A 20685-nucleotide genomic window follows, 5' to 3' on the forward strand; every position below is an offset into this window, starting at 1 on the left:
CCCATATGCTGGAGGTGGCAGGTTCAAACCCAGCCCTGGCTAAAAACTGCAAAAAAAAAAAAAAGTCAAGTGAAGGAGCAAACTAATAATCAAAACTAAGGGGTCTGTGTGCTCCCGCTTCCTTGGGAAATGTAAGCAGCACTCTGTTAAATAACCTTGAGGTTGGGCTCTTCTCAAAGTATGTAACTGATATCCAACAGTTAACTATTAGCCTGAGTACTGAATCTGAATGACCTAGACTTCCTGGAAACAAAGGTTTCTAATTTCACCGTGGTGCCATGGTCCTTTAACACTCACAAGTGGATCGATAATGTGAAAATTATCAATGAGCTCCATCACACAGAGCCTCGGAAAGGCCACGTGAACCCAAGGTGAAAGGGATGATGGGAGCATTCTTATTTCAAAAGGAAACAAGTGATTCCGGTCCCTCGGCCAACTGTAGGAAAAGGGAAAGGTAACTCTGTCTGTGGAAGGTCATCTGGTAAGTGAAGAGCAACCAGAATGTTCTGAAAGGAGCAGGAGAGACAAGGCGTCACCTTCTTGTCCTTGCCACCTCTGACTTTGTGCTCTAAGAAGTCTCTGGTTCCTGCCCACCTCCTAAGAGCTAAGCCTGGAAACAGCCAAGTGATCACAGGTGTTGGATTACAGGAGAGATTTCCTCTCCTTTGAAGATCTCCTTCGGGGATATAAAACACCTTGGTAGATGAAATGCTACCAGAGTTTAAGCACTAATGCATATCACTGCCCAGAGCTCCCGAGGCCACCAGCAACAGGTCCACAGAGCCTACTTTCCCTCAGCCCCAAACAAAACAAAAACATCTGTATTGTTCCTCTACAGCAGTGTGGTCCACGCTTTTTTTTTTTAATCTCACAGCACACTTGAACCTATAGTTAAACTTCTGTGACACATTTAAATTATGCTGATCAAAAAAAAAAGAATATACTTACTGTGCTTTGAAGGTCTTTAGAAAATAATTTAATAGTCTTTAAAAATGTTCACTGCACACCTAAGATCCTCAAAATCACTGCTCTACATCCACACACTATACTAGGCTTGACCTGGGTATTTCCATCCACAAGAGCGAGAAAAGAAACAATTTCCTTATCTTAACTCCTGATTTAAGCCTCTGGTTTTCAACAAGACCTGAGGATTTGGTCGTCATCTCAGCTCTAACAAAGTTATCAACAATGGGAAGGCACCCAGTTAAGAAGCTGATAAGTGGGCAGCGCCTGTGGCTCAAGGAGTAGGGCGATGGTCCCATATGCCAGAGGTGGCAGGTTCAAACCCAGCCCTGGCCAAAAACCACAAAAAAAAAAAAAAAAAAAAGAAGAAGCTGATAAGTGACTGTGGCTGTTGCCATTGTCCTTTTTACTTCAACTGAAGTTAGAAAAGGTTGGAAAACTTGCCTGAGGTCAAGCAGCTAAAGGCAGGCAGAATCTCAAAAAAAAAAAAAAAAATGAACCAACCAAACAAACAAACAAAAGAACATCATAAGAAGCTCCTAACTGTGGGGAACATTCTTTCTCAGGTTACCCTTGAGACAACCTTCTCTGTTATTCTGACATAAGAGCCAGAAACCAGCTCTGGCTGCAAAGCATCTAAATGAAGAAATAAGTCATTAAATCATTTCATGCCAGGGAGCCCTTGACCTGAGTCACACAGAAGTCAGCTGGCACAGTGCAGACCGGGCCCTCCCCTCTCCTTCCTTCCTCACCCGCAGCCCCACCGCTCTAGGCGGGCAGTGGTGTTGCTGTGGGTCAGGGTTGGGGAGGTAGCTAAGGGGAGAGACCTGTTTTTCTATAGCCTTTTCACTCCCAGGCTTACAATGGGGGACCACGCACATGGTCACAAAAAGACAATGATGTCACCGCTCCACTGACCTGGTTTACGGAATTAACTGTGGTCTGTTCTGCAAGGCAGATGCTCTCTTGTCAGTGTGAAGTCCATCACACACAGGAGGCAGAGTGGAGACGCCCCATTCAATCCTCCATCCACAACCAGACAGGGGCAGGAACCTGGCTCACAGGGCGCAGAAATGTGTCTGGTGGTGCCTGCCGGGGCCACAGCCCTCTTCTCCTAGGACAACCCCCTCCTCCAGCTCCCAGAGCTATCACTAATCCTGAAGTACAGCAGGTGAAGCAAGAACGGGCACGGAGCAAGGAGCCAGCCCCAGGGCAGCCAAGTCAGAGCAAAGCTGGGTGAGATGTGTGCGGAGATGTGCAAAGACCACAGACTGCTGGACAGGCTGGCAGCTGGAGGGAGCAAAGGCAGGGCAGGGCCAGGGGTCCTGACAGCTTCCAAGTTCCAGGCTTCGGCCCCAGTCAAGACTCCAAGGGTGAATGTGGTGACTCCTTTTCCAGCACTGCCCCCTATATGGTTTATTTTAATGAACTCCCGGCCACCAAAAAGATCTTTAACTAAAATCAATTTCTGTGTTTCAGTTACCCAAGGGACAGAACAAAAACATGTTTTGGGAGAGACCACATTCTCATAACTTTCACTATACTGTTTGTTAGAACTGTTCTGTTTTATATTGTTGCTAATCTCTTACAGTGCCTAATTTATAACATACGTAAGGATGTTCGGTCTTTACAGTGAAAGAATAGGGAAGTTATTAACTAACAGTTTTTCAGTTGGGTCAAAGAAATCAATCCCTCTCTCTGACCGCCTGCTTTCTCTTGCCAGCAGCCCCTCCTCCTCCTCTGCATTTGGGTTCTCACAAGCAGTTGAGGAGCCCAGCAGACCAAAAGGAAATGTAAATTCCTTCTCTTTACAGTTCAGCAGAATTTACTCCTTTAGCCCCAAGTAGTTCCTGAGTGTCCCGAGAACAATGGGATATGTCTTCTACCAGCCAGGAAAAGCGGATGGACCAGTTTTCACAACACCTTGTGAATTTGGCTGCAGTTTAATTATTTGTCCCCCTTAAACTCTCCTACCCACTAGACCTGCAGCGGCATTCTTCTTCTTTTGGGAAGTCTCACCATATCCCTGCTCTCCGTCTCCCTTCCCCCATGGTCTTCCCTCCTTCACTTCCTCTCCTCTCTCTTTGTAAGATAAAGGTTAGGTACAAAAGGTTAGGTAGGACCTGAGCTCTCAGGTATGCACTGGGATCTTAGAACACATCCCCCAAAGATAAGGGGGGACTACTGTATAAAGATGTGTAAAAAGTCTTCTCTAACATTCCAGCGTCTTCAACTCTTAATTAATTACAATTGATTAATCTTACTGTGCCTAATTTAAAAATTCAAGCTAAGAAATTCTAAAGTACAGCTAGGGTTCAGATCCTCTGAGTGTCCTAGTGTAGTCAAGAAAAGTTAAGTTCCAAACATTAGGTGTTTTCCCTGAAAAATCACGCAACACATACCAGAAGCCATGTCAGACCTCATGCAGTTGCATCATATCCCATTGTTTTAAGTCGTAAAACAATGGACTGAGAAGCCCCAAACAGTGAAATGCCTGTCTGCTATGGTCTGAATGTCTGTCCCCGTCAAAGCTCATGTTGACATTCAAACATATCAAGACGTGATTAGGCCGGGAGAGCTCCATCCTCACAGATTAATGTGTTATCTCACTCTGGGCTTTTTATAAAAGGGCAAGCTAAGCCTCTCTATCTTCCTTCTTCCCTCTCCTTCTCTCTTGCTCTTCAGGAGGAGGTTCTTCTCTGGTGGAGGCTTCAAGACACCATCTTAGAAGCAGAGAACAGGCCCTCACAAGACACCAACCAGCCAAGCGCCTTGATCTTGGATTTCCCATCTCCAGAACCATGAGAAAGAAATGTCTTTTCTTTCTTTCTCTCTTTTTTCTTTTGAGACAGAGTCATACCCTATTGCCCAGGCTAGAGTGCTATAGATCCTCCTGCCTCACCCTCCTGAGTAGCTGGAACTACAGGCTCATACCACAACACCCGGGTAATTTTTCTATTTTTAGTAGAGATGGGGTCTCACTGAGCTCAAGGGGTCTTCCCACCTCAGTCTCCCAGAGTGCCGGGAATACAGGTGTGAGGCACCATACCTGACATGTCTTTTCTTTATACATTACTGGTCTCAGGTATTTTATTAGAACAGCACACAACTGATGAAGATAGTGGCGTGGTGAAATTAGTGAGACTGGCAGAGTTGGAACTAATTATCCTAGTCCAAAAGGTTCTGTGTTTTCCTTTTAGACAAAATTAGGAAGACTGCTATTTACAACAATCCTATAAAAAACCCTTATGTTGTCCAAATAATGACCTACTAAGTGTGAGGCCTGATATTTTGGATTCCTGCAGATAGGCTTTTAGGAGTGGAACAGACTTAGTTTCAAGTCAAGACTAAGTGAAATCTAATCCAGAGAGTAAAGCAGCCGCCCAAGTGAACACTGCGATTCCCAAAGCCAGACTTTAAGTCATACGTGGGATAATCAATATAGAATGGAGCAGAGGGAGTGAGGAGTAGTAATGAAAGGTAGGGGTGACCTTAAAAGTAAGCTCTAAGTAACCTCAGGATAGTATGATTTAAGTGACTTACTTCACTTAAATGCTTCTTCCACCAATATGCCATGGCACCATTAGTTTTAAGACTGGATTTCACCCAAGAACGATCCTCCAAGAGTACCCTAATAAAAACAAACATGCTTGGAGGGTAATACATTAAGGAGTTATTGCCCGTTAACACAGAAAATGAAAGTCTGTCAGATCTTTGGCAGCTCTATTACTGGATAAAAGCAAGGCCCCTCAAAAAAGAACCACAGATGAGTACGTTTTGCTGGGATGCAGAGAACTTCTAAAGAGAAAACCAGCATGAGGGCCCAGGGAGAGTGCCTGAAGAGCCAGGCTCCACCACAGAGCGCTCGCATGGGAGAAGGGTATGTGGACGAGAGGGGTTCTAAGCTGGCCCCCAAAAGATACTTAGCCTACTTTTAGTTTCAACAAGTCTGTTCTTAAGAGTTTCAATCTTCCTAATGGGATACTCACATATTGTCTGCCTTCCACTGCAAGTCAACATTCTATTTTCTCTCTAGAATTATCATTGTGCTTTCACCTTATCAAACTATTCATAACACATTGTTTTTCTTCCCCCTAATCAAACCCAGGTAGAAATCCTAGGCCAGTGATGCCCAACATGGGGTGGACCCATGCTGAGGATCTTTTTTTTTCTTTTTCGCTAATCAGCTTTCCTTAGTGTTTTCACATTTAACATGTGGCCTAAGACAACTCTTATTCTCCCAGTGCACTGCAGAGAAGAAAAAAGGTTGGACACCCCCGTCCCAGGCCTTTGATTTCCACATTTGCTTCCTCCTGAAGCCCTTATTCTAGACTATCTGCCAGCTTTACTACTCATCATTTGAGAAGACTCACAGCCTTTATCCACACCTGTGGGGTCTGCACACTACTTTAAAGTGCCTCATCAAGGCAGGGCAGCTCACTATAGCATGCATGGGGGCTGACACAGCTAGATAATGAGAAATACAAAGAGAAATACAAGGTAAGGATCATTACTACTCTTCTGTTCAATATGGATATTTCGACATCACACCACCACCAACGGAATGGATACAAAGTAGATCTGACCTCAAGTCAATATATCTGAACCCCCTTGTGTCTATGGTTGTACCCACAGACATTAAACGCTAAAGGTAAAATACCATCCAAGTCTTTGTAAGAACTCAGTTTAGAAAAAATTAAATTCGTTTCATTTATTTATGGGGCACCCATATGTGCAACTGATTAAACAAATATTTCATGAGTACCTATTACTTTAAGACACTTTGCCAGCAACTGCTGGGAACAAAGAAGACACAGAGTCCCGGTCCCCAATAATCTTTCAATTTAGTGGGGAGACAGATAAACAGCACCTCTAGCCAACACTGCGATACCGCAGGCCAGGGAGCTGAGCACCAGGTGCACAGGGAATACCAAGGGTCTCCTAACCCACTGGTCTGGATCCAGTGTTCCCAGCACAGGAGCAGGGCACAGACAGAAGGCCAGATGAGAATGGGAAGACAGAGGGCAAAGTCCTGGGCTGCAGGCACTGACAACATACCTTATAATCCTCTTGGGGGAATAATGCAAGTACAGAGATGGAGATGACTCAGGACACTCTGGACAAGGTAAGCTCTCCAGTCAGTGTCCTGAGGAGTACAGCTACCCAGGTGGAAAAAGAGAAAGTTCTCCCAAGAACACACGGGGCTGGGGAGGTACAAAAGAGAGTCTGCAGCCACAGAAGAATGGGTACCTGGAGAAGAAGGGGTTCCTGCCACATCAGTGGCCTGAACGGAGTGAAAGACGGGCAGAAAACAGTGTATGTTCTTGACAAGATCAGAGAGGAGAACTACACAGGAAGAACATCACCACGGGAAACATGATGGATGCAGTCCCTTACCGAGCAGCTTCGGAACCAGGTAAGTCCTGTTTAATATAACCAAGACACAGAAGGGCACCTCTTGAGAAATCCGACAAGAATGGCTACATAGTGCAGTGGAAATAGTGCTAAACTGTAGTAGTCACAGACCGACTGCTGGTTGGCTGGGACACTATCTGTGGGATGAGGTGGGTGAACAGGAGCAGCATCCACAAATAAGTGGGAACATAAATGTGGTGCCTTCTTAAAAAAAAAAAAAAAGGTAAAATAAAACAGACTCTGTGAAGTGCACTGCCCACAGAATATTGTTCTGTGAGACATTTGTTTTTGATACATAGTTATAGATGTGAATGCATGTGCTTGATCAAGATGTAAACCTGCTTCTTCCTGTGGGGCACAGTCAGGGCTCCTCAAACTTTTTAAACAGGGGGCCAGTCCACTGTCCCTCGGACCGTTGGAAGGCCGGACTATAGTTTAAAAAAAAACTATGAACAAATTCCTATGCACACTACACATATCTTATTTTGAAGTAAAAAAACAAAACGGGAACAAATACAATCACACCGCCTCATGTGGCCTGCGGGCCGCAGTTTGAGGACCCCTGGAAATAGTTTGAAAAGCACAGGACAAGAGGTTCTGTGAGATTTCTTCGTATTTTAAGATTCTCATTTTGCTTGTAAATTCTAAACTGGTTTTTTGTTTGTTTTTTGGAGACAGAGTCTCATTTTGCCGCCCTCGGTAGAGTGCCGTAGCTCATAGCAACCTCCAACTCTTGGGCTTAAGCAATTCTTTTGCCTCAGCCTCCCAATTCTTTTACCTCAGCCTCCCAAGTAGCTGGGACTGCAGGCCTCTGCCACAACACCCAGCTATGTCATTGTTGTTTAGCAGGCTGGGCCAAGTTCGAACCTACCAGCCCCGGTGTATACGGCCAGCGCCCTATCCATTGAGCTACAGGCACCAAGCAGGCAAAATTCAAAATAATTCTAAACTATTTTACATGTGCATATATCATTCCAGATATAAGTTCTAGCATAACATGAAGTAAATCATGGGCAATTTAGATATACAATCAGGTAATACAAAATGTAATATCATCCAAAACAACGCCCCTTAATTCAACTCAGTATGACAAGGAAAGTCCCCAGGAAACAACTACACCTCAAGTATGTTGCAACACGGACACGCCTGAATATTCAGGGCACAGGAGTAGCCCTGGGAAAGGCTTTCATTTGAATGCAGATGTGCAGACAGGGGAGCAACATTCTACAGAAACTTTCGAATAAAATCTATACAAAGTAGGATTCTCATATTTCACTTTCAAAAGATCCAACGCCAACCTTATTTTTACTTCCTTTACTAACAGTAAACTCTAGCATATTATAGACTGTGTGTGACACATACTTTTACTGGAAACCTTTTACTGGAACAGGTGGCTTTTAACTGCTTGTGAATTCTGACCCCAAAGAACTGCATGTGATATGCTCTCCTCTCTCTAAACCAGTTTTGGAAGGCTGTAATTTAGAAAAGGGCATCCCCTCAGAACTTCAGGGGTCACAAACGTCCCAAGTATAGTAAAATAATTACTTCCCAGTTGGACAAGCTATTTTCCCAGACGGGCAAGGAGTAACTTATGAACACATGTACACACATATAAACATGAATGGGAAAATTAAGTACTGCCAGCTATGTGCACAAACCAGTAAGTAGGTTTTAGGTAAAAACTATAAAAGGGTCCACGGCAACAACAATGCTAGTTGTACTTATGGGGTCTCCTCCATTGAAAGAAATCACATCTCATTACAGACACAACCTCAGGTATTTTCACCATCACTGCTATGAGGTAGATGGGAAAGGTCACATATACCAAAACTGGAGCACAAACAGGTGACCTGACTTGCTCACTTAGCAGACCCTTGTCTAATTGAGAATAAAACCCAAGTTTTTTTGTTTGCTTGTTTCACCAGGTCCAACCCTTAACAATGCCTCCAGTTTCTGCCTAGCATGAATTAATTAATAAAAAGCCCTCAATATATACTTTCCAGTCCTGTGAATGCTAATTCAAGGTCAAAAGATTTCCCCCAAACCCTTTGAGACAAACTTATCCAGGGCTGTTTTAGGCTCTCTTAAAGGCACCAGGCCACCAGCCACCAACTAACTTCCTGTCCACAGAGCTAGCTACTCTCCCCCACGGGGAGATGAACTCCTGGACAATCCGACCCCCATCTGCCTCTAATGTCGCCCATACATTGCCCTGGGGGCTCTTTGCAACCGTAAAATCTTTTGGAGGTCATCCTGTCACACTCACTGACTTTACAGAGGAGGAAACTGAGGTCTAGAGACGCAGGTGCCTTGCCCAAGGTCACTACAGCCTGAGGACCTCAGTCTCTGGGTCAGCTCACACAAATGAAAGACGAACCAAGTTGTTGCTTTCTGCCCTGTACTGAAGCACCCACACGCTGCTATTTGCAGTAAGTACAGCCAAAAAAGCCCCAGCCGGTGGACCGGCGGCACCCAGGCGTGCCAAAGCAGGCAAAATCCTCGAGTCTGAGCTCTCCTGGAACCTGAGGACTAGTGGGGTTTCCGGAGAGAATGGATGCGAGGCCAAGGAGCTCCCCGTTCGCCCACAGCCCCGGAGGAAGAGCCCCTCTCCCCACAGGCCACACCGCCCGCATCCGCAAGCCAGGCCTGGCAACCCTCGCCGGGCTCACCGGGTGCGCAGCGCCTGCCACGCGGCGTCGATGTCAGCGTAGAGGTTCTTCTCCGAGGGCTTGCCCGAGCTCACGCCGTAGCCCGAGTAGTCGTAGGAGAAGATGTTGCAGTTGATGCGCGAGCCGAGGCCGATGTAGAAGCTGCACATCTGGCCCAGGTCCACGGCGTTGCCGTGCGAGAAGAGCAGCGTGTAGCGGCTGGAGGGCGCGCAGCGCACGAACATGCAGCCCAGCCGATTGTCCCGGGCGGTGCGCGAGAAGAAGACCTCGACCGCGTCCAGCTCGCGCTGCGAGTACTGCCAGTCCGCGCGCTCGCTGAGGTGCAGGCTGCACGCGCCGGGCCCCGCGCCCGCGCCCTCCTCGGACTGCTGCGGCGCCGGCTGGGCCGCGGAGGCGGAGGAGGAGGAGGCGGCCGCGGCCGCGGCGGCGGCGGCGGCGGCCGGGGCCGAGGCGGGCGCGCCGAGGCCGCGCTGCTCGGGCGCTAGCACCGTGTAGGTGGGCTCGGGCGGCAGGAAGGCCAGTTTGGCGGCGATGCGGCTCGGGCAGGGCGGGCAGCAGAAGAGCCAACACAGCTCGCCCAGCGAGAAGCCGTTCATCCTGGGGCCTGGCTCCGGCATCAGGGCGACCTGGCGCCCGCCGCCGCCGGCCCGGCTGGCTGGCTGGCTGGCTGGCCGGCTGGCCCGGGAGGAGGGAGGGCGGGCGGGCGCGCGGCCCGTGGGCGAGCGAGCGCGGAGGGCGGCTGCGGCCCGCCCGCCCGGCTGACGGCGGGAGGAGGCGGAGGAGGGGCGGAGGCGGGGCCGGCCCGGCGGGCGCGGCGCTCCCGGCCGGGGCAGGTCAGCGGCGGCCCCGGAGCCCGGGCGAGGTGCAGGCGGCCGGGGCCCGCGCGCGCCACACAAAGCCGGCGGCGGCGGCCATGGCCGGCTCGTGCGCGCCGCCTCCCGCTCCCGCTCCCCGCACGCCCGCCGCCGCCACTTCCGGGTTACAGCGGCGCGGGCAAGGCTTGCGGGGCGGGGCTCCCCGGCTGCGGCGCGGGGCGGGCTCTGCCCGCTCGCGGAGGCGCGTCCTCGTGCTCGGGCGCGGGGCTCTGCGGAGGGGCAGCTGGGCTGGTCAGCAGTGGGGACCGTGGAGGGGCAAGGGTGTCCTCGCGCAGCGGACTCTTCTCCTCGCTCCTCTCCCCTGGGATTCCCTCCCCCAATCCAAGTTTCTGCTGTGGGTAGAGGTCCGTGGGACTCTACTACAAAGGAACGTAATGGGTAGAAGAGAGTTGTAATTAACCCCAAAGATTCGGTTCTGGGTGTCCGCGCTGCTTTCTGAACTGCCTCAGCACCCACAGGTCTCAGCCCCGTAAGGGGCCCTAGGGTCGTGCGACAGGATGGTCGTCGGTCTACTTTCCGGGTTCTGTTTAAGTAGCGACAGTGTTACCTTCCCAGGGGCGCTGATTGACCTTCAGTACCCCTCTCCCCAGTCTCTAAAATCCAACTATTGTAACAGGGCGGTACTGTATTTAGCCACAAAGCCTGTTGAAGTTGTCATTTCTGGTCCCATGGGAGGTGCATTTTCTGGCAGTAAGTAGGTACTAGGTGTCGGTGTTTATTTCTCTAGAACGGTTTTGGGTCTAAGATTTTGAAGTGTTCTTAATCATGAAAGATTTCTTACACTGGGGCGGCGCCTGTGGCTCAGTGAGTAGGGCGCCGGCCCCATATGCCGAAGGTGGCGGGTTCGGACCCAGCCGCGGCCAAACTGCAACAAAAAATAGCCGGGCGTTGTGGCGGGCGCCTGTAGTCCCAGCTGCTTGGGAGGCTGAGGCAGGAGAATCGCGTAAGCCCAAGAGTTAGAGGTTGCTGTGAGCCGTGTGACGCCACGGCACTCTACCCGAGGGTGGTACAGTGAGACTCTGTCTCTACAAAAAAAAAAAAAAAAAAGATTTCTTACACTGATTTAAATCCACTGTAATCTTGGCAGTCACCTTTAAATGATTTTTTTTCAACTGTAACTCCGAATGCCTTGAAGCTGTGTGTGTTCTCGTGCCAGTTTTTCCAGAGCCTTCTCTACTTCCCTTTCGCCTCCTGATTTGGCAGCTGAAGTCTCTTTCAGGAACTGACAGGAGATACTCTTCCTGGACTGTCAGGCAGGCAGCCAGAGGCTCGGAAATTGGCACAATCACCGCCTTGAACTTGGTTTAGTTCACAGATCTCCTGAGAATTTTAGTTTTCGTTGTGGCTTTTACAGAAGGAATACTTTGAGCCCCCTTGTCTAAATGAATTTGCCTATACTGATGTCAATAACCCTCAGGATCAGGTTTTTTAAAGGCCATCTCTTCATTAAAACAATTTTTAGATGTTTCTAAATTATACAAACTTGGTTTAAAATAACCTGGTGATGAAGCCTGTTCAGACTACGTATTTGCAGTATGTATTGAAGTTATTTCCCACCAAAAACCCAACTTTACCTTCACAAATGTGATTCCTTTTTTAAAAAAATCTCACTACACATTGTTATAATTTGCTTGGATACTTTATTTCTTCTACTCAACATATAGATACATAATGATTTTCATACACACAGCACCCACTGCCTTCGGTGTTAGCACTACACAAAAGGTACAATAGTCCCTGCTTTCAAGCACCTTACAATCTAATTAGGGCATCATCAGAAGGTTCAACAACTTTTTACTTGCCTTAAAAAAAACTCATCGCTTCCTCATAAAAGCTAAGAAGATGGTCTTGGTTCAGTGCTGATATTTCTGTGGGCAGCTAAAGTGCAAGTGCAGGCTCTCAGGCAAAGCATTACTCCCTAATATAATTCAGAGGAAGAACAGGACTTTGGGAACTGAGATGAAAGGGTGTCTCAGTCAATATTTCTCAAATGACACTCCGCTCACTGTCCTTTGTTAAGAGTTGAATAGCCCTTTGCTCATGAAGAGGGCTTTGAGGAGTCTCAAGCACATGCCTTTTGTGCTGCCAGTAGGAATGGTCTGCAGAGTGTTAGGAAAAATTAAAAACCAAACACTTGTTTATGTATATCCTATTTTATTCCACAAAGGATTTGTGGAGTGTGGTTGAGTATAATACCAATAAACAAATGAAAGCCTTGTTTATCTTTTCATCCCATTAGAAAGCTACACAGAAGTGGGCTGAAAGAGACTATTCCCCAGGAAATTATCTTGGTTCAGGTTTGTGTGAATATGAAATTGAGACCTTAAAGTTACATGCTAGAGAGCAGAGCTACCAGGCCATTCTTACCTTGTGCCACACAGACAGTGGTAGAGTTTGGTGAGATTCCCAGGGGCTGAAGGGTCTAGTGTCTCTGCATATCACTAACACACTGCAGCAAACGTGTGAGTGTGCCTTGGCACGTTGGCTGGGAAACTCTAACATATGGCAGAGAAATAATAAGTGACAGCCAGGTAGTACCAGCTGCCCACCTGACTTAAAAAAATTAACGTGCGGTTCCTGTCATCCTAGTAGAGAGAGGTCTAACTCTGAGTTCAGATCAGCAAATGTATTTACTGTACTAGGTACTTGCCATGAGTCAGTCACTAAGTTGGAAAATGTAGAGGTGTCTAAGACAAGTTCACCCTGCTGTCTGCGTAGAATGACTGCGTCCTGCCAAGCTAGCCAGGTCTGAAGAACTAAACAATATTCTAAGTAGCTAATGGTCTGTATTGTTTAATATTGGCCTTTTATTTTATTTATTTATTTTTGCAGTTTTTGACCAAGGCCAAGTTTGAACCTACCACCTCCGGTATATGGGGCCAGCGCCCTACGCCTTGAGCCACAGGTGCCCCCCATTATTGGCCTTTTAGACACTGAACTTTGCCTTCCATGTTAGTATGCTGTATGTTGAGTTGCTTAAGGCCACTTTAATTTATAAAAATAAACTATAGTATAGAAGAGAATGATCCAATTTTTATTATTCATAAGAGAAGGATATTCCTGCTTAAAAACTAAATCTAGTTTGTCTACATGGAATCTAAGATACATTGCCCTGATTTACTTTTTTAAAAATGTCATTTGGGATTGGATGCTCCGTGAAGTCAGGGACCATTGTTTCCCTTATGACTGACATAGAGATGATGTACAATAAATATGAATTACATTGATAATTTTTTTTTGTTTGAAACAGAGTCTGACTTTGTCACTCTCAGTAGAGTCGCCCACCAAATGCCTGGCTATTTTTTTAAATATAAGGTCTCACACTTGCTCAGGCTGGTCTTGAACACCTGAGCTCAGGCAATCCATCCACCTCAGCCTCCCAGAGTGCTAGGATTATAGGCATGAGCTGCTGCACCTGGCCTTACATTGATAAAGAATGAGTGAGTGATTTAGTGAATGTGTTCTAAAAACCAAGCGTGGTCCTCCTGATTTGGGCAATATTTTGGAATATGGGCTTTCAGGAAGGTGCAAAATGGTCCATAGCCAATGGCAGCATCACGCTTTGTGAGTAGTCTGTCTGTATGTGTCCTTTGGCTAAGGAATTGTGACACTGTTTCTATTTTTCTTACCAGAGCTCAAATTTTGTTTGGTGACAGTGCTCCTGGTTGGGAGACACAATCACGGAGCCTCCCTTGTTGGGAGGATAGCCACTTGATAGGATTCTGGGCTGTAGGCTCTAAATGGAAAACATAAGGGGATCTTTTGAAGAGACTTTTAATAGAGGCAGACTCAGCTGTTACAGTTTCCCTTTGCCTGTTCCCTTTGTTCCTGCTTGGGTTGCAGGCATTGTAATTTGAGCCTCAGCAGCCATCTTGCAACCATGAGAGTAAATTTTACAGCAGAAGATGGTGATGAAAAAAGGTAAGAGTCTGGGGTAGGGCGCCAGCCCCATATGCCTGAGGTAGCGGGTTCAAACCCAGCCCCAGCCAAAAACTACAAAAAAAAAGAAAAGAAAGAAAGAAAGATAAGAGTCTGGACCAGCGGTTCTCAACCTATGGGTTATGACCCCTTTAGGGGTGGAACAACCCTTTCACAGGGGTTGCCTAAATACATCCTGCATATCAGATATTTACATTACGATTATAATTTAAACCAAAGTGTTGTAAATGAGGTCCCTGGAACCCACCTAGGGAGATCCGGGAAATGCTGAGAAAGCTCTGCAGAGATGAGGATTAAGAGAAGGAAAACACCACCCCCCACAGAAACGTGTTTTCACAGTTCCTGAAACTGGGGTCATTCTGTGGATGACTGTGTCCTCAAACCTGCACTTCTGAGGAGTCTCATCCTATCTCCTATTCATGGATTCTTCCCAAGGGGCCCAGAGTCCCTGAAATTGAAGGCAGAATTTAGAGTTGGTGAGCTACTAGATAGGAACTGTGTCCATCTTGTTTTTCCCTGTGTAATCAGGACTGAATTTATGTCCTAGTACATAATGAAAACTCAAAAACATATTTGTCAATTGATTGTAATTAAATTCTCGGTAATTTCTAATCATTTTTTAAATATGCAAAAAATGTAATAAATAGGTTTTAATTAAGTGTAAGTAAAGTTTTACTTAAGTAATTTTTTAAAGTAGAAAGCAGCCTTTTACATGCTGAGCTTGCAAATCTGATAATATCATGGTATCAGTCTTAATTTTTTTCAGACTTTTGGATATTTACACACTAAAGTAGAATATATGAATGATTAATTTGTATTGTTATCCTAGGGAATTTATAATAAATATTAAAATACATATTCTAGAAAAAATAATAATACCAACAAGAGATCACAGAAACCAAAATGACCTAGCAGTGTATAAGTATCTTACATATGATAACTTTGATATTTCAAATCAGTCAGGATACATTAACATATGCAATTGATTAAACATTTGAAAAAATTGCATTTCTGATTGATCAAAAAGTCAAGGGTTTGTTTTTTTTTAGAAACCCAACCAAGTGGTGAAAGATTTTTTAAAATGAAACTAAAAGACAACTGGAAAAAATGTAGATAAAAATGTATGTTATTTTTATATAATCCCAAAGATAGAAACTACAAAGGAAAAGATGGGTGATTTCACTACATAAATCTACACTGAAGTGTTTACATATGAGATAATATGTTATGACCCTGAAGATTTGATGCAAAAAAACCCAAAAAACAACAGAACTGTATGGGGAAATGGTAAGGAGGGGAGATAGACATCCAACAAAATAGATTAGCCCATGAGCTGATAATTGTTGAATCTGAGTCATGGGATGATGGTACACAGGGGTTTGATCAACTGTCTTCTCCACTTTTGTACATTTGAAATTTTTCATAATAAAAAATTACTTTTTTAAATTTTAAAAATTTTGAAAAAATAGGCAAAAATATGTGCTACAAATATATTTATTAAAAAAGTAAAAACTCCCCATTGGGAAAAAATGGACAGAATACATCAACAAACAATTTATAAAAAGGAGTACAAATGGCCAATAAGCGTATGAGAAAATCTTGACAGTCATTAGTTTTAAAAAAGCAAACCTTAAAAAATGTATTGTTAACCTTCTTGGACTGACCCAAATATAAAAAAGAAAAAAGAATTCATAAAGGCAAAGAATTCATGAAGAAGACCCACTCCCAAGCAGTCACAGCAACAACAAAAGTAAATAAACTAAAAAACTTCTGCACTGCCAAAGACACAATCAAAAGAGCAAATAGACAACCCACAGAATGGGAGAAAATATTGGCATGCTACACATCTGCTGAAGGACTGATAACCAGAATCTACAAAGTGATAGGGTAGGGACCCGCCCAGATAGAACCATCCTGCCCAGGAAAGAATGTCCGTCCAGCCAGAAGGAATAAATGCACCAGTCCCAACCCCCCACCTCCCAAACTCTTATATTCCCACCATGCCTTAATCCACAATCTCAGCTTGCTCTTACCCCATTGAATAAAGGCCAATTTACCCACACAGAACCTGGGATCCTCTTCCTTTCATTCATGTCTCCAAATAACCCCTCATTCAACCAAACAAAATCATTAAAAGTGAGCAAAAGACATGAACAGAAACTTTTCAAATGAGGATATACTAATGGCCAAGAAACCCATGAAAAAATACTCAGTGTCTCTAATCATCAGGAAAATGCAAATCCAAACCACATGGGATATCACCTAACTCCAATGAGAGTTGCTCATATTAAAAAGTCCCAAAAGAACATGCCAGCGTGGATGCAGAGAGAAAGAATGTCTTACATATTGTTGGTGGGACTGCAAACTGGTATAACCTCTATGGAAAATTGTATGAAGATAACTTCAAAGGACTTAAAGTAGACCTACCATCTGATCCAGCAATCCCACCGCTGGGTATATACTCAGAGGAAATAAGATTATTTTACAAAAAGCACATCTGTGCTTGAATGTTTATAGCAGCACGATTTTCCATCAGAAAGATGCAGAAACAACCCAAGTGCCCACCAATATGTAAATGGATTAATAAAATATGGTATATGCATACTGTGGAGTACTACTCAACCATAAAAATGGCAATCTACTAGCTTTCATGACAACTTGTATGGAACTGGAAACCTCTTTAAGTGAATGTCATAAGAATGGAGAAACAAACACTTGTACTCAATACCAAATTAGAAGTAATTGATCAATACTTAAATGCACATATGGAAGTAAATCTCAATGAAAATCTCTCTATCTGTTTGGCGCCTGTGGCTCAGTGAGTAGGGCACGGGCCCCGTATACCGAGGGTGGTGGGTTTGAACCTGGCCACAGCCAAACTGCAACCAAAAATAGCCAGGCGTTGTGTCAGGCACCTATAGTCCCAGCTACTGGGAGGCTGAGGCAAGAGAATTGCCTAAGCCCAATAGCTGGAGGTTGCTGTGTCGCCAAAGGCGACAAAGTGAGACTGTCTCAAGAAAAAAAAAAAAAAAAAAACAAAGAAAATCTCTCTATCACTATATTTGCATTTGGTCTTCAGTTTCTGTCTACAGTGGATAAGTTCACACCTATTGGGTACAGTGCACACTGGGTGAAGAGCACACTTATAATTCTGACACAATCTGTACAAAAACAAAGTATGTAAACAAGATACATGTACCCCTTAATATTCTGAAAAATTTTTAAAGTACTAAAAAATAAAAAACCCATTTGTCTCTGTTGGCTGTGGTGTGGAAGTGCAAGCATTCTCACATACGACTTTCTGGGTGTGTTCATTGGAAGGAAGAAAACATGACTGTATGTACCAAAGGGCTTAAAAACAACAAATTTGTGACCCAGTAATTCAGATTAGAATTTAATCTAAAGAAATAACTCATTTTTCACACACACAGATTTTAAATACTAGGATGGTTTATAATAGCAAAAAAAAAAAATTAAGAACACAAAAAGCTAAAGAAGTAATAGTGCATCCAGACGGTAGGCCAACATGGGCCATTAAAATGGAAATCGAAGAACCATTTTACTATGATACGAAAATATACACAATATTTTTTGTGGGTAAAAAAACACAGGACAAAATACCTACAACAATATTCAATATACTTTAAGAGTTTAGCCCATATCACAAAATCCCAAGACCAGAGATGTTGGTGTGGATGTGGAGAAAAGGGAACACTTCTGCACTGCTGGTGGGAATGCAAATTAATACATTTCGTTTGGAAAGATGTTTGGAGAACACTGAGAGATCTAAAAATAGATCTGCCATTCAATCCAATATTTCCTCTATTAGGTATATACCCAGAAGACCAAAAGTCACATTATAACAAAGATATTTGTACCAGAATGTTTATTGCAGCTCAATTCATAATTGCTAAGTCATGGAAAAAGCCCAAGTGCCCATAGATCCACAAATGGATTAATAAATTATGGTATATGTACACCATGGAATACTATGCAGCCTTAAAGAAAGATGGAGACTTTACCTCTTTCATGTTTACATGGATGGAGCTGGAACATATTCTTCTTAGTAAAGTATCTCAAGAATGGAAGAAAAAGGGCGGCGCCTGTGGCTCAGTCGGTAGGGCGCCGGCCCCATATACCGAGGGTGGTGGGTTCAAGCCCGGCCCCAGCCAAACTGCAACCAAAAAATAGCTGGGCGTTGTGGCGGGCGCCTGTAGTCCCAGCTACTCGGGAGGCTGAGGCAAGAGAATCGCTTAAGCCCAGGAGTTGGAGGTTGCTGTGACCTGTGTGAGACCACGGCACTCTACAGAGGGCCATAAAGTAAGACTCTGTCTCTACAAAAAAAAAAAAAAAAAAAAGAGTTTAAGCCCAGAAAAAGCTATCATTGGCCAATGAGATTATGGAGGTTTCTTTCGGTTTGTTTCATTGGTTATTTCCAGCTTATTGAAGGACCAAAGCACTGTTGGCGTGCTACACAATGAGCCCCAGGCAGGCATTCTGGACCGGACCATCATACCAAGGAGGATTGGACAAGGAGAATCTGCAAGGGGGTCAGTGGGAGGGAAGAAGAGCATTTATTCTATAAGTTCTAAGGATGTATTAGTTTTATAATTAAAAGAGAATAATAGAGGTCATTTTATGCCAAACACACCCCCCAAAAAGAGGGAAGAAAGTACTTTAGAATAATGAAGATGTTCTTCTAGCTATTTTGAGATACTTCACAAATGAATATTCCAGAAATAATTTTCTATTAACAAAATAATAAAATAATGTTATTATAATGGAGTTAAGCAGTGTTCTACCAAGACTGACTTGGAGTCAGAAATGTGGTTGTCTCTGCAGAAAATACAAGATGAACAAAATAGCCCCTGGCTCAGCCCCCAGGAGCCTCTCTCTCTCTCTCCATTTCTCTCTCTCCCTCTCTCATCTCTCAATCTGGTCATATGAACTTTCTCAATGTTGCTCCTACTGTGATAGTTAATTTTATGTGGTGACTTGACTGGGCTAAGGGATGCCTACCAGACAGCTGGTAAAACATTATTTTTGGCTGCATCTGTGCAAGTGTTTCTGCAAGAGCCTAGCATTTGAATTAGTAGCTGAGTCTGAGGACAATGTTCAGATATCATCCATTCCCTTGGCAGGGTGGATAGGACAAAAAAGTGGACCAAGAGTGAATTCTCTCCCACTCCATCACCCTTGCCCAGTGCCCAGGGCTTCAGCAACAGACTGAGAGTCAACCGTCAGCTCCTTTATTTCTCAGGCCTTTGGGCTAAATTACACCACTGGCTTTCTCAGTTCTTCTGGCTTGCAGAAAGCAGTCATGGTCCTGCTCAGTCCCCATAATGGCAGGAGCCAGTTCCTTAAATAATACACCCCCCACCCTTGAGTCTGTTTCCCTGAAGAACTCTAATACCTGTCTAGCCCAAGGACATGCTTTTGTCTTCTGTAATAGTTTTTTTGGGAGGCTTACTCTCTTTTTCTCCTCCCTTCTCTGCCTTTCTCTCTGTAATAATAATGACAAGTGAGGACTCCAGAGATGAAGAACCTGACCTCACAGTTCACTGTCCCCTCACCTCTCCTGACCGTTTGGCTTCTTCTCTACCAAACTACCCATAAACATTGTCATGCACCTGGTCATATGGCACTGTATCATTCCAGGATATTGCAGTTCCTTCTCTGACTATTCGTCCACCATTGTTCTTCCCTCCCACTGACCCCCTTCCAGATTCTCCTTACCCAACCCTCCTTGGTATGATGGTCCAGAATGCCCTTCCTGGCCTGGGCTCATGTGTATCAGGCCAACAGAGCTTTTGTTGGTCCTTCAATAAGCAGCCCATCTGCATCCCCACGTTTATCCCTCCACTTTGCTAATCCCATTCCCTGGTTAGATGTCATCTGTAATGAATGTTGAGCATCTGCCCTGTGCCATGCAGGTCAGTAAAGAGCTGGGATATACAATTCTCATCATTTTTTAAAACTACTTTTCTTTTATTAGGTTTAATAGAATGGGAGGCAGCTTTGTTTGCTGGAGGAGCCCATGTTTTAGACTCGGTTGGATCTGGATTTGAATCCCAGTTTTATTACCTTGGGCAAACCACGAGGACAGCTCTTGGGAGAAAGTACCTTGTAAACAGATAAGAGCTTGATGGTTATGAATGCAAAGACTTCAGCAGCAGTGACTAAGTTCTGGCCTCTGATAAAAGTTTCATAAAGAACACCTTTCGTGCTTCTGGGAGACTAAGCAATGACTGGGAACCTGGGTTCAAATTCCAGCTTTGTAAGTTACCAGCAAGGTGAACTTGGACATGTGGTTTAATCTGTCTCTGCCCTGGTTTCTTTAGGCTTTGTCAAGATTAGAGGAAGCAAGGTATGACAGAATTCAGCAGCTGTCACATAGAAATTGCTCACTAAATGTCAGCTGCTTTCTCCATTGGTAGTCATGAGGTATGCAGCAGAGAGGAACAGATGATAGCATTTTTGCCTGTTTCCAGAAAATTCCTTTCAACTCCTTGTACTTTGTGCTCTACAAAGCGTGGTGCCTGACATAAAACGATATTGGTGTGATGGTAATTAGAAATACTAACACTTACTGAATACTTGCTGTGCTCATATCTAATATGTGCACTTTGCTTGTATTAGCTTAGTTTACTCTCACAGCAATCTTTCTGATGTATATACTGTCATTTCCTTCAGTTTGTAGAGAAGAAAACTGGCACAATAAAGTTTGGCAACTTCTAGGGTCACACCATTAATAAGGGGAAAAGCTTAGATTCACCCTTACTCTTAACCACTATATACATGTACAACCTTTCGCTGTAAATACC

General features: G+C 44.6%; 1 protein-coding gene across 1 annotated transcript in view; it reads right to left on the bottom strand.

Moving 5' to 3' along the window:
- The window catches only part of ABHD17C (abhydrolase domain containing 17C, depalmitoylase), a 53623-nt gene extending 43918 nt beyond the window's left edge, over positions 1 to 9705 (bottom strand). The window contains exon 1 of the mRNA XM_053594242.1: positions 9048 to 9705. Within this exon, the coding sequence (XP_053450217.1) occupies positions 9048 to 9664 (617 nt within the window). The 5' untranslated portion in view covers positions 9665 to 9705. The remainder of the gene's footprint in view (positions 1 to 9047) is intronic.
- Between the last annotated feature and the right edge of the window lie 10980 nt (positions 9706 to 20685).

Source organism: Nycticebus coucang, chromosome 6, assembly GCF_027406575.1.
Source record: "Nycticebus coucang isolate mNycCou1 chromosome 6, mNycCou1.pri, whole genome shotgun sequence".
NCBI classification, from domain to species: Eukaryota; Metazoa; Chordata; class Mammalia; order Primates; family Lorisidae; genus Nycticebus; species Nycticebus coucang.